This window comes from Sylvia atricapilla, chromosome 3, assembly GCF_009819655.1.
Source record: "Sylvia atricapilla isolate bSylAtr1 chromosome 3, bSylAtr1.pri, whole genome shotgun sequence".
NCBI classification, from domain to species: domain Eukaryota; kingdom Metazoa; phylum Chordata; class Aves; order Passeriformes; family Sylviidae; genus Sylvia; species Sylvia atricapilla.
Window position 1 is genome coordinate 107,679,950 of NC_089142.1, and position 15,002 is coordinate 107,694,951.

General features: G+C 43.8%; 1 protein-coding gene across 2 annotated transcripts in view; it reads right to left on the bottom strand.

The window, feature by feature from the left end:
• Positions 1–4,388: 4,388 nt before the first annotated feature.
• Positions 4,389–15,002, bottom strand: part of PLCB1 (phospholipase C beta 1) — a 339,645-nt gene continuing 329,031 nt past the window's right edge. The window contains exon 32 of one of the 2 annotated variants that reach the window (XM_066316543.1): positions 4,389–7,741. In XM_066316543.1, coding sequence (XP_066172640.1) covers positions 7,511–7,741 — 231 coding nt within the window. In that variant the 3' untranslated portion in view covers positions 4,389–7,510. The remainder of the gene's footprint in view (positions 7,742–15,002) is intronic. The other variant, XM_066316544.1, reaches the window with a different exon arrangement.

A 15,002-nucleotide genomic window follows, 5' to 3' on the forward strand; every position in this document is an offset into this window, starting at 1 on the left:
TCAAATAGCTGAGAACAGCAGCATTTCCATGGACAGCCAGATAATCTCCCTCTCATTAGTTACCTTGACACAAAGAAGTTATCACAGCTCCCAGTCTGTCACTGGTCTGAGGGAACAGGAATCTGAAAAGAGATACGGGTTTTAAATTATGGCAATAGAAAACAGTTGCTTTTTATGGAAAGGCAGAGTGAACACCCAAAGCTGTATTTCCTCAGGGAAAGCAGAGCAGTTATTTTGTTGCTACCAAGGCCATACCAGGGTGTTTTCTTCCCATTTCTAGACCTCTAGTATAATAAAAGGGGCTAATAGCAGCAAGATGTAGGAGACACGCACTGGTGAATGCTCTAATGCACCGAACTAAGTTGGGTCCTGTGCCAGAGGCAGCACAGGGTTTCTCAGCAGTGCGGAGCAGAGGCCTGGGGTGCTACAGCACAGTGACATTTCATGGCATCACTCCATGTGTGGTACCAGCACATGTGACACTGGACAGCCTGTGCTATTCTGCACCACCCTCAGCCCTGCCCAGGGGTCCCCAACCCCTCTCCCAGCCCAGCACATCCACAGGTGCAGGAAAACCCTCCCTTGGGAGCAGGAAAGGACTTCTCTCCCCGCTCTCCTCTCCAGCCGGGCCTGGCAGCTGTCTGCAGGTTTCTGAGCAGGGCACAGAAGACAGCAGTGGCATGAAGGGGCTCTGTGGTGGCTCCCAGCCCATAAATCAGGGCAGCAAACAGCCCTGCTGACGGCCGGCCTGCGGTCTGGGGCTTAACGATCAGAGGGAGCACTCTGCGGCCGCAAAGTGAAAGCAGAGTGGAATATTTATTTACTGAAAGGAATACAGGCTGTTTCCTACTTCTACAAGTCCCTTCTCATCAGGAGAGGCTTTTCACCTAGCTCGAGGAACTGAGCTCTCTGCTGAGATCATTGCACTCTGGGATGGAAATCGTGGCACACCACAGCCACTGCCTCCTCCTCCCTGGAGCTCTGTCTCCAGCTGTTTCCCCGAGGCTGACAGGCTGCACTCTGTGAGTCAGAGATGCATCTTACCACAGGCTCTACAGCCTGGGTTTGCTCCCAGCCAGGCAGTTCATCTGCTCCGCTCAGCTGGTGGCGAACTGCAAGAGCACTTGGGTTGAGTTTATTTATTGCTGAGGGCTCCTGGGATGCCACAATTTTACTGATTTACACCCTTGGAGAGAGGTGACTCCTTTTCTGGGAGGCATCCCATATGGCTGAATCACCAGTCAGATTATTTTACTGACCCTGGCAATTAAGAGGACATCAGAAAGCCTTTCCAAGGAGAACCACAGCCTTGGCGTGATCACATGCGAAAGTGCCCTCCTGAGGGGAAAAAACCCTCTAAGGAAAGAACAATATACTAGGAGCAACAGATCTTAAGGCCAGGAGATGCTGTGAGATCATCTGGTCTGGCCTGTCCATCACAGTCGCCTCTGCTGCATCCACACTGACCACATGGTGCAAGTATTCCTGGTGTGCACCATTCCCTGCGGTGCATCATCCCCTCTTCCTGTCAGTGCTTACAATCCGTCATCTCTGCTATGTGTATGCAGAAAGAAAATAGAGATCTTGGTGTGTCTCTGTCTCTTGCCTCCAGCTTCCATCTGGCAGCTGGTGTTTTGCCTTTCCACCAGCCTCTGGTGGTTTTCCTGTGAAGCCCAGCTTTCAGCTATTGGTCTATAGCCCAGGGACTGTACAGGGCCAGTTTTTCTCTACATTTTTCTGAAAATGTGGTACAAAACCTGAACAGGGTGTTTCCCAGCTGTGACCTCTTTCCCAACTCACCTGCCCTGCTCACAGCTCCTGCCATCTGTGGGTCAGATCAGGGCAGCAACACTTGCCAGCTAAATTTCATCTTTCCCAACAACAGAGCGAAGTTTGATTGACACCTCCCCCTGCCCCTCTTTTTTTCCTCTTTTAAAATTATTTCATCCTCCTTACCCAGCCTGTAATCACTTATTTGAACAGGCCAATCATCCCACAGCAGCTCGTGACAATAATTACATTTCAGTTCTCAGCAGTGGAAGTTGCCAAGCTCTCCTGATCATCAGCCAGGCTTCCCCATTGATACAGCAGCAGGCTTTACATTTCTTCTTTTCACATTCATCAGGTTGGCTTCAATTTGTTCTGAATTAGAGCTTGGCTTCCCCAGTGCTGCTTAAAGCCCTTCTACCTGGAGGGGAATCCAGCCATAAGGATTAGCACCTCTTACCACAGTATTCCCACCATGGTTTGTAGCCCACCACTCCGAAAAAGCCCCGCCCTATAAAATCATACGAATTACACAGTAGTTGATAGATTACCTCTAATGTTTTCTTCTTTACTGTCTGCAGTCTGAACACTTGGATTTCTCATTTCTTCAGTGTTTTTTTCTTCATATCCTCCTTTTGATCATGCTACCCCCATAATAGGAACCTGTAAACTGAGCCTCTAAACCCTTCCACTGAGAAAAAGTACAATGGAACCATACTTGGGAAAGCAGCACAAGCCCCACGCCTTTCCAGCTGTCTGTCCAGCAGGTACCTTCTCTCCAGAGGACCATTTTTAATCCTAGAATTCCTTGTTGCAGTTGGCTCCACTAGTGACCATCACCTGCTGCATTTTGAATGTGTCTTTGATTTCCTGCATTGTCCCTTTTGCTGAGCAGCTCTTCCTTCTCCTACTGAGCCCCCACAGAAAAGGGTAAGGGTGGGAAGGCCTGATGATGAACAAGAGGATCCTGCAAAGTGTGAGCTTAGGCTGGCAGATTTGATGTGCAGTTCCTGCACACAGAGCTCTCCCAAAATCCAAGGGTATGATATGGTCCTTGGGGGTTTAAACCCCCATTCATGTCTTTCAAATGCACAGCTGCTTACCTCAAATGTACTTCCTTGGGTTCAAGTGCACACCCAGGTTTTAGGGGGCCTGGTTACCCAGACCTCAGCCTGCTCATCCACTCCAAACTCTTTCTGCCCCCCTCAACAATGTTCCTCAGTGCTCATCCCAACATCTCAGCTGGATCCAGATACTCTGCAGCCCCCTCCTGGAAGCTGCCCCACAAGTGAAGGAAACAGTGTAAGGCTCAGTAAGCTGCTGTGGTGGGACCAGATTTCTTCTGGCCGTCACCAGGAGCATTTGCAGAACCCACCTAAAGCTCAACAACCCCCTGGGCTTCTCAAAGCAGCTCAGGTCCCACTGCCTGGCCTCTGCAACACCAACCTCCCTGTGCTCGGCCTCCAAACAGCTCTTCCACACATCCCAACCTGCTCCTCTCACCCCCCGGCAGCCAAGTCAGTCTGCTGTGGCCCAAGTGCAAGCACCAAGGTCACCTGCTCAGCTGAGCAATCACAGTCCTGCCTCACTGAGCCCTGCAGGAGCCGAGGGTTGCTGCCCAATCCTTCCCATGGCCTCCTGGCTCTTCCCTCTGCTCACCATCACCACCTCCACCTTATCTCCAAATTTCTTGGTGCCAGTCTGCCCTCCTGCTCTGTGGTTCTATTTGCCTCCTCTCACCTGTGTCACTTCACGGTGAGACTGGCTAAGGGGCCTTCACAAACCCCACTCTTGATTTCACACCCCACTGCTCCTCTTTGGGGAAGGAAATGTATCCATTTTTTTTCCCTTTGGTTCCCCTGCACTTCCTCAATTCCATCCCAGTCTTATTCCTGTCTGTCACACTCATGGCTCTGCTTTCAGCTCTGTTCCTGCCTTCCTTGCCTGGCCTCATCCTGTGCCGTGTGCATCCCATGTGTCAGACCCCATTTCCCTTCTAGTGAATGATTTGACTCCAGCTGCCTCAGAAACTATTTATTTTAACAGGTATATATCCCTCAGTACATTGGATTAATATACCTGCTTATCTCTTCTCCCAGAGATAATTTTGTACATTGTAAATTAAATAGGGGAAGGGAAGTCAGAAGCCAAAGGAATAGATTTATTTTTCAATGCTCTCAGTGGAAGACCCTGCAAAGGTACATTTCACAGCACATATATAATTGAATAGATGATTAGTGAAACAGCTGGGGCAGTGGAACAGAAATAGAGGTGCTGTAATTTGTCGAGGCAGTTTATTGGTATGGCTGGAAATCATGTCCCAGCTCTTGTGCAAAAGCCTTTCTGTAAACCAACCCATTTTCTTACCAGTTCAGTGGCTCCCTGCACACTGCTTTTTGTTTCCCATTGTTCCAGAGTAGCAGCAAATGCACATTTGCTGGGAGGGACAGGGGCTGGAAGCACAGGCATGTGCAATTTCTTGTTCTTGGTGTGAACACAAAAGCCTGCAGGGAAATTTCCCTGCCTTCTCCTGGCACTGCCCCTCCCATCACTAAAGGGGTCAGGGTAAGGTCTCCTGAGTCAACTGAGGCTCTTGAGTCAATGAACAGAGAAAACTGGGCTTGTGTTAAGAAATTTTTATTTGTCCTTTGGATCTGTAATGTAAGCACATAAAATTACAAGTGGAAGAAACATCATGCCACAAAATTGCATAGAATTTTTACAAAAATGTGAATTATGCCTCTGAAACAATCATAGATTGAGGAACCGAAAAAATATGTACATGTTAACTGGAATATTTCATCCTACTCTGAAAGCAAATCATCAAGGACTAATCAATCACAGACACTATTAATACAATGTACAAGAGCAACACTGATTTCAAAGAAAGGCAAGCAATGATGTCCCTTTAGTTATCTGTCAGTGAATGTTTAGCTAATACATGAGCATTAATTAACATAATTATGAACATGTTAAGTCTAAAATGTCTGGCCTTCATTAGAATTTTTAAAATTCTGTTTATACTGCCAAAACCAAGCTATTTTCAGTAGTGTAAAGATATCTGAAGTGCACGACCTAATTTAATATAGACAGCTCTATTCTATACAGCAGAAAGTCCACGATACAGCATTTCCACACATTCAACACGGAACAAGGCAAATACATAAAAGGCACAAGACTTGCACATCATAAAGACCCTTTTTTCATTATCTTACTCTAGTTCAAGTAATATCAATATTAAATGATATCGGTTTCACTGAAATAGTTTGAACGATGCAAGATGTACAGGATTCCACACTACCTTACACCTGCAGAAAGTGGCACTGTACAGATATAAAAAAATGTGAGTACAGGAAATGGTCAAATACAAACGTACTGTAAAATGACTACAGCTGATAGTATATTTAACCCAACCAGTCTATTTATTTCTTGTTAAATATAAACAAAAGGTTAATTGGTATTTGCCCAAGTTTTTTTTTTTTTTTTTTTTGAAGACTGTGGCGAAGTCCTGGCTCCCCTGAAGTCCCTGGGAATGTCACAGATTCAGAGGAGCCAGGATTTCCCCAAAAAGCCTGCGCTGTACAACAGTTTCTATAATGCAAGTTTCAGTTTTAGTATGAACACTGCTATCAGTTTATTCTTGTAATAATTTAGACAACACATCATTTTAACTTTATAAAATGCAGCATTATATCTCGACTCTACATTTTCAATGAGTGATTAAGATTGATTTCAAAGTGCAAAACTAGGATTAGCAGAGGAGTCATCTTTCCTAGTGTTAAGATGAAAGTCAGATTTTTGAATTTCATGTGCACTGATTTCATCATCATAAACCAGGACAGCTTAATTCAAAATATGATCGCCAAACAGCGTGCAATTTTTCTTTCTTTCTGTTCTAAGTTTAAAAAGGAAACAACAAAATACTGTTTGTTTTCCAAGATTTGAACTTATATATATATACACACTATTATTTAACTGAAAACTTAAGCTTGATTTGTATTTTATTGCTTAAATTTAAATAAAATAAGTTACTTTAAGTACTAAAAATCCTGAGGGAATGGAAGTAAGGTAACTTAACTGTTACGATGTGTTAAAATGCCTCCCTATTAACTGATTGCTTTCTCCGATTGCTGTTTAATCCTAAGGCCCTGATCTTGCAAATGTGAATGTGAATGTTATTCCCAGCTCCTGAGCCCAACGGTGCAGGGAAACACAAATTTGCAAGATCAAGTGTCTCAAGGCCAATTTGGGGCTTCTGAGCTGGTTTCTCCTTTGCCCCAAGGCACCTCTGCCAAGGAGGGAAGGATCACACACTGGCCCGGGTACAAATCCCAATCTGTCTGAGGTGTTTGCTAATTCTGATTTCTGTTAGGATGGGAATCCAGAGAACAGCATATCTTTATCTTTTCAAATATCCTGACTTTCACAATGTCTCTCTGTCGTCTGATAGAGATTTTCTCAGAATGTGCTGTTACTTCTCTCACGCATATCATACAGTACACTAACTTTGATTGTTCTTATTTTAACCAGTCAGTTAAACAGATTAATATACATTTTTAAATAACAGTGGTCAGGTTTTTATACTTTGCTTCTAAATTTTAGACCTTAGTAAAACTGAGCCTCAGTCTTAAAAATAATGGAAGATTCTGTTAGATTTCAAATACTGTAGTCCTAAACATTTTATCATCCTATCAAATTCAGTAAGCTTAAAATATGATACTTAAAATCAATACTTTTGAGTCTGCAAAATATATATCAAATTTATATTCTAAAACTACTTTGATTTACAACACTAACACCACAAAAAAGAATTCTATGATTCCATGATTATTTTACAGCAGTATAACCCCAGATGTTAGCTCTCAGAAAGACTCTCCCTACTCACGGATCCCTGAAACATTTCATTTGGCCAATAGACCACATCAACTTCAAATAGCAACATGCTGTGTGTGTATATAAACAGATGTGTGTGCACATACAGCTATATATATATATATATATACAAACATATATGCACTCACACGGTGTAACAAACACAGACAGACACAGACACCGACAATCTCCACACGGATTCTTCTCTCCATTTTCCTCTCGTCCCCACAGTTCCAAGAATTTTCAGCAGCAAATATATGTCTCTCCATGGGATAAACATAATATCAAGACAGCAAGCCACCAGTGCTCGCAGAGCTAAAAAGGATCCAATGTTTCAGTGCAAATGTAAAAAGATGGTACAAGCTGTCAAGGTGCAGTTATAAAGAAGGAAACAAAAATGATTAAGTACTGTTGTAATATTCGCCAGGATCTCTATTAGTTTGGAGCACTTTGCACTAGCACCCCAAAAGGAAATCTGCACACATTTGTGTCTGTACAATACACTGGTCTTCATTAAACATTCTTAACAGTGAACGTGGCCAGAAAATTACCCATTGTAAATTGGAAAAAAAAAAAAAAAAAAAAAAAAAAAAGGAAAAAAAAAGAAAAAAAGAAAAAAAAGAGAAGAGGGAGGTTAACGTATAAATTTTCTCCTTACAACTGCACTAAGCTTTAGAATAATAATCAGATGAAGAATGAGGATGAAGACCTTTGCAGAATACTTTTTATAAAATGTTCCTTTGGGGAAATGTGCACTTGAATGCAGATTCCTCCTGCCTCCCGAAGCGCTGCGGCGGCAGCTCACCCCGGGAGAGCGGAGACGGGCAGTTGGGAATGGTGCGCCTCGGCGCACTGATTGTTTCTTGGGCAGTTAAAAAGTAGTATCAAACACTTTTTCTTGATTATCTTCTTCCAATTCCTCTTCACTTTGTGGAGGTTTATGATTTGATTTTCCACTGTCAGATGCCAGGGAAGAGGGGGCAGAACTGTGGTCTCCATCTTCACTGATTTTCCCTTTCATGGCTTCCTGTACGAACTCCAGAATTTCCAAAGGCAGTCTTTTGAATTTGTCTTGATATTCCTGATCAAGTTCCACCTGCAACTACAATAAAAGAGACAAGCTGTCTTCAGGTGTATCTGATGTGACCAGTGCTACAGGATGGGGAAAGTACCACACCAGGCAGGAGGGGAATTAACAAGGCATTTTTGCACAATTCAAAAACATATTCCCTTCTTTCCCATATTAGCACCACGCATCCAAAGTGCCTATTAATTTCCATGCAGTCATTGCAAAGCTGGAGGAACGTGCAGTCATAGGGCTGGTTTTGGGTACCATCCTTGGGTACCCAAATCCTTCAAATACATGTGGATTTAACTGTACAGGTGTCCATACTCCCACTGGCTTTGACAGCACCCCATTCAAGTGTAGTATGGATCACGGATAAGCCTTTGAAAGAGCAAGGCCTTCATTGAGCTTCAGGTAGTTAATCACACATCAAACACACCACAAACTTTGCTCTGAGAACAATAAAACAGCTTTTGCCAGATTTCTTGGGTTGGAGAAACCATTAGGAAAAAGTCAGTTGTCAAAGGGAGTCATAGAGGGAGGGGAAACAAGTTAAATTACATTTCTTAGGGCTAGATCATGGAAAGTTACATTATCAGATTAATGCAGAATGTGTCTTGGACATTACTAGGGAAAAAGTGTCATATCATCAACAGGATGCAAAAGGCATGCAGAAAGAAATCTGGCTATCAGTCTTCAGGAAGCAATGGGTCCTTTCCCAGTATTTATTAGTACAGCCTTTGTTTTTAGTGCCCATATTAAGATCTGCATGATCCATTATTTAAAAAACATTAATGTGTATCGAAGTTTCAACTGAAGACAAAGCCAATTTTTTCATCATGACCAATATGAGCACAGCAGGAAGCAAAAGGGGTGAGTTCCAAAGCCAGACCCGCTCCATCTGTCCATCCATCCATCCATCCATCTACCCACCTTCTTAAAAAGAGGGAGTCAGGTTCTGCTAACTGTAGCTGCAGCAGTTTTGCAATAGTTTCTTAGGCAATTGTGTTTTCAGCTATGTATTTTCCCAGGATTTCCAGGAGAAAGGTGCTAGGAATTCTGATCCTTCAGCTCTAGGCCTGAGTCTATCCTGTGCGGTTTCAGGTCTCCTTCACCCCACTGCAACAGCTCTCAATAGGCAATGTAAATTTTCACTTGAACATTATGGCCTATCCTAGTCTTACCATCCTTGACCTGTCCACAAACACCACGTGACTCTATCACTACCCCTCCCTCTGAGCCCTTCCAATCCCATTCCCCATGCTTCTGTCCTGGTTTTCATCCTGCATCTCTGACATTATTTTTGTGAGGCCTCTTCTCCTTTCTCCTGATGTGCAAATCAATGTCCTTAGCTCACCCGGTCTAGTTCTACATTCCTTAATTAGACAAATTCTGCAGCTTTTCTTCCTCAAGATCTAAGATCTGTTCTTTTTCCTTTTGGCTTCCCTGCTAAAGCTCTTTTCCTGCTTTCTTTCTGGCAATTTTCCTGATGTCCTCGCCTTGGCTTTCCACCTAGGATAAAAACCAAGTCTGAGGCACAAACGGTTCCATTAAAACACACCCTGCCTCTAAAACATATATTTCTATCAACTAGAAATATATAGTTGTCACTGTGGTAGTTAATCATTATCATAACATCCTTCTTCTTTTCCTGAACCCTTTTGTTTTCTGGCTTTCTGTCTAGATAAAAATTTTCTGAAGGGATCCTCCTTTTGTCTCTATTTTGCAAACACTTCCCCAAGTACAGGCATTATCAGACACAGTGCCATAGGGTGGCTGGTGGAGAAAACTGAAAAACGACGCTGATCTTCCCTCTCTGCCCTGCTCACCACAGCCCCAGGACTCCACTCCTGCTGCCCAGGTGTGTAGTATCATAAGTCAGGGAAAAGTCTCCTGGCTCTCAACTTCCTTCAGAACCTCGATTTGCTTAATTAGGTTTAAAAGCCAAAGAAATATTTGAAATCCCTCAGAAACTGAACGTTATCTGAACCCAGTGCAACCATAAGCATGTTGTTAGATAACAATTGTGTCTAATATTCTCCTAAAGCGCCTCCAGTGGCTAATCCCCACTAAATCGAGTGTTTAATAGAAATTACATCAATCTGGGGCTACCTCTCTGTCTCCAGAGACAGTCTATATAGATATCTAATCATGAGAAAGTTGACATTAGTTGAGAAAGAGCAGACAGCAGACAAGGAGGGTTGATTAAAACTGCATCAGTAAAAATTAGTTTTCTTTTTGGCTCCAAAGGCGCTGTCAGTTCTTCCCCTGCTCAGTGTCCAACAAGCCCCTCAGATCCCATCCATTCCCTGGCCGCCCCTGAGCTACCACACAAGGTTAAAGGAACAGGTTGCCTGCCTAAAACCAGCTGGCCTAAATAAATCCAGCTGGCTGTTTTTTTTAAAGCCTCGGCATCCTACTGTGTATTCCGTACCTTTACAGGGACATGACAGTTCATGGCAATGAATGGAAAGCTGCCCTCCCAGAAGCAGCAGTAGCCACACACCTCTCTCATTTGGCTGGCTGGTGGCAAGACAAGGTGCCACATTAGCGTAGGAGTAAAAACCTCTCTGCTCAACCAGCACCTCACCAGACTCTGCCCCAGGGTGGCCTTCCCACTCAGTTTGCTGTCCCCTTGGGTTGCTTCCCATCACAAGTCCACCTACCCCAATTTCTCCGCTCTCTAGCTACTAAACGAGGTGACCTACACTTGCTGTTAGGATTTTGGAATCAGACAAGGGAGAGGAATCAGACCAATGATTAGATGGGCAGATCATTATCTGGACCACTGTACTCATTAACATGTAACAACCTTCTTCCTTCTGTTATCTCACTACCTGCCCTCTTATAGATCCTCTGTCCTCTCCTTAACCCACAACAAAAACAACACAGATGTCACCTCCATGTAGCTTTAGTATCCCACAGCTGGACACTATTTCTTGTTTAGGTAGATCTCACTTCCATGTACTTTACTGACAGGCAGTGAGTTAAAACTTTAAAATTCAGAGCCATCATTAGGTGTTAGCAATGGGGTCCTTGGGGACCGGAGATGAACGTGTTAGTCACTCTTGATGGCTGTGGCCAGAAGCTCTTAAATGTGTGCTTCCATCTCCTACCTCTTACTTTTTTACCCAACAGTGCATGTTAAAAAATGCCAGCTGATGCTCACCTCAGCTTTACACAAAAACTGCCCTGGACAGCCAGCACCATCTGCACTTTGAGTCCAACCAGCACAGCCCTGACAGGACACGAGCAGGGCTTCACAGGTGAGCAGAGCTCCTGGTGGCCAGCCAGCTGCTCAGCTCCTGCGTTCACCTTCCCTCCCAATTCAAAGGGCTCTTTGGCATCCTCAGCTACAGCCACTTTCCAAAGAGGTCATCAGTCAGGAAAAGGCCTCGCAGCCCTTCCTTGGAATGTCGGAGGGGACAATGATTATGGTTGTTCAGCTTAAAGCAAGGCAAACTCACCCAGAAAAGGAAACAGATGGTATTATTAAAACTACTTACATTTATATTTATACTTAGCTGTTACTACTAGAACTCCCAAATGAACAGCACTAAAAGCAGTGACTGTGATCGATAAAGGATTATGGAAGGAGGGAGGCTGTGGGTTTAGATGCTCCTGACCAAGCATCTAAAGCGGAGCCCCTGTAGACTCTTGCATGCTTGCAAAGTGATCTAATGGACTCCTGATCCTACCGAGACCCAAAACAAAGCAGTCACGTGGGAAACGTGCTGTGCTGCCAGCACAAGTGACCAGGAGGCCTTTGAGACAGGAGGTGGACACAGCTGGTCCACACAGCCCCGCTTCCACCTCACCCCTGCCTGCACTCCGGCAGCCCAAGGGAAAAGGAAACTGAGGGGAAACACGTCCAGCCTGTCTCCCTTCCTGCAACAACTTTGAAGTCCTGGATGTGAACGTTGCTGCTCCTTCCCCTTGTACCCTGGGAGTGGCCTTTCAGGAGCCACCAATGGAAGGGCTTTCCAAACCGCTTCCCCCTGTCTTCCGTCCCCACGTGGCCTGGGACACCGCATGCCTGGCCTGTGACCTCGCAGCATCCTACTCCTGCTGTAATATCTTATCTGATGCAAAACCAACCCACTTCCACCCGCACTGGGATTCATTCCAGCTCACATGGCCTTTTAAAAATATATTTGCAACTCAAAAATAACGTAAGGGTACTACTTAAAAGGCATCTCAAGAATTAAGCTTCAGACAAAAATGTTTCGAGAAAGTTATGTATGAAATACGACCAATTACATATTTTGGTGAAAAACCTCCCACCAAAACACAGTTTTGTTGAAAAAAACCCATTAATTTTTAGCACATTTGTTTTGATGAAGTTCTTCCACTGAGAAGATTTGATATGACTCCAAATAAGTAACTTTTTTAAGTCTCAGGTTTTTCCATTCCGCTGGGAATTTTTCTCTAAGGGCAGCTTTTTGAGTTTGGTGTGTCTGTTATATCTCCTTTTAAATTTATCTTATTTTGTTTTCCTGACGAATGTCTTTCCCTGAATGATGCTGTGAATTATGAATGGAAAATTATTTGAATATCCTGGCTCAACAATTTAGGTAAAAATAGACTCTGAGGACTAAATAGTTCAGTATCTCTAACAATCTCTGACATTTCCAACAGCAAACTCTTTATTCTCAAGTTTTTTTCACAATTTTGGAGTTAAGATTTCAAATGTGAGACATTTTAAAGTTGTGTTATTCTTGAGGCATAGTGCAGCAAAATATATTAAAAAAAATACTCTTTTGGTATCTAATTGTTGCATTTACTCCTCAGTTCAAATGGGATACTCATTTGTATCCGTAATCACCATGGCACTGCCCACATGCTGAATATTATTTAATTCTGCGTGGACAGTGTCTGTTCTTTCTGTTTTACTGATGAGAAGCTCAACAGCATTCATTTCTTCTGTTCAGTTTCAGCAGAATGTATTTTGACAAGAGGCAGTAACTGGTCACTGCACCATTTGTAACCAATGGGGGCCTGCAACCTCTCCAGGGAATTTCTGTTCAGCAAAGCTCCTGTCTTCCTTATCACGTGTCATTGGAAATGTTTATTTTGTTAACACCAGCAACACTTATATTTTCAGTGGTCAGTGAAACCAAATTGCAACAGCAACACTGGTCTGGGATTAGGGCCCCTTTTCTCTCTCCTCCCCTCCTCTAAATCTGCTAAAGCTACAAATACTTATTTTTCTTTCTGCAAATATTTGACCCATGTGCCTAAAGATAATTTTAAATAGAGGATTTGGGGCTTTTAAGCCCGCATCAGACAACAAATATGCATAATGTCAGCGACCTCAATTTAGCTTCCAAAATAGCACATAGAGGACTCCCAGATTAAGGGTACAGAGAGCAAGAAGGCTGCTGTTCCTCTGCTTTTCATTTTCAGAGCTTACTTAATTAGAAAGCCATTCTGGAGGGATACAGCATTAAAAGACATATGAGTAGCAAGAACTGTTAAAAGCAGATGGAGGCTCAGTAACAGGGAGAGTGAAATTGAGGAACAGAGCTCAGGGATCAAGTGATTTATAGGCAGCAATTTTTGTTTAATTGGAAACAGTAGGAGCTCCTTATTAAGGACCATGTTATTCCCCCACTAAGCAGATTTCTGCTGGGAAGGCAAAGGAGTAAGCACTGCTCAGATGTCCTCATGCCTCAAGGCCACAATCCCTCTGCAGCACTCGGCTGGAGACCGCCCTGCCCTCTGTCAGAATGGCCCTAAGACAGCAGCTGGGAACAGCAGGTTCTTGGGAAGCTGTTTGCCCAGGCCTGGGAAAGGAGGTAACTCTGCATGGGCAGAGAGTACCTAAATGCTCCTTTTTTTTTCTGCCAGTGACGTCAAGGAAGTGCATAAAGGGATGTGCCAACAAAGTTAACATTTGGGCTTAATACAGGTTAAGGACAACATTCCTAACCCTGAAATTAAACTATTCAGGTAGACAAGGTTTTCTTTTAGAAGATGTGGGAGTGTGGAATCATTAGGGAGAGCTTAAGGACACTTGGTATCTGAGGTGGCACAAGGAACAGCACAGGTAAACAACAGCGGGAAATGCCTTCATGCTGACTGGAAAGCTCCAGTTAATGACTCCTGTCCTCAGACAAGGACATCTCTGCATTTTCAAACAATGGTTACTTTCCAGACTATGAGAGACACCAGGCACACCAATTCCCAGACTCCTCTGTGTCCCTACCTGCAGGTGATGGTCCCTTAGCCCTTCACACAAGGCCATCAGGCTGATCTCGCCGCCCCACCAAGTCTCCACGCTGTTTTCCTGAGAGCAGGGCCGCTGGCTCAGCTCTAGTTTTGCTCCACTATTGCCCCTCTGCCTTCCCATGCCAACAGGCTGCACAGTCCAGACAATCTCCTTGAAAAACATCACCAGCAATCACCTGAAGTGCATCCCAAGGCACGGAGTGGGTTACACACGTCGTGTTATCTCCCCTTGTACAGACACTTCCTCTCCTACTGCCTCCCTTATCTGCCATGTTTCAGCTCACTGTCTCTTCCTATTGAAGCAAAGACGATTTGCTCTGCCTCCCTGAGGGTACAGCAAGTCTCCACATAAATGAGTCCCTTTAATATCTGCTGTCTCAAGGCACTAGACTGTAACCTTGGGGCCTCCATCAGTCTGCGTCTCCGCCTTTATTAACTGCAACCTCAATTAAACCAATGGGACCGGGAGGAAACCTGGGACCTGGGCGCCTGCATTTTACATTTATGAGGCAACTCATATCTACCTTCTGTGCAATAAATCAACATTTGCTCCAATAAGTGATTAAAAATAAATGTTTGGGTGGTGAGATTGCCATCAGTGCTGCCCAGGTTATACACATATTAGACACACATACACCTGTACAATATCTCTGCTGAAACCTTCTCGGTTAGAAAAGGTCCTTACAGCAAAAGCCTGAACTGGTGATCTTTTCCTGCTGGCAACTGTATTATTAGCAGCAGTTACAGATCTCTTGCATTTTCTTGAAAGAAACTTTTTAAAGAAAGAGTTTGTACTGAATTCTGTGGGAGGATTTTCTTCACAGCAAGTTGTTTCCTGTTTCTTCAAAAGTTTATTCTCATGCAAGGCCCTGCTCTGTGCCTTGTAAGCTGCATACTTGGAATTGCTCCCCTTTCTGATAATTATTTCATGTAACAAATTGCTTTTGTGGATAAAATGCTTTCTTAAGCTGTCAAGAGGCTCTTAGACAACTCCACAAAAACATGACCTGTGCACCTCATGATGCACATGAATAAAAGAATTCAAGCTAGAATAATTAGGAAAAAA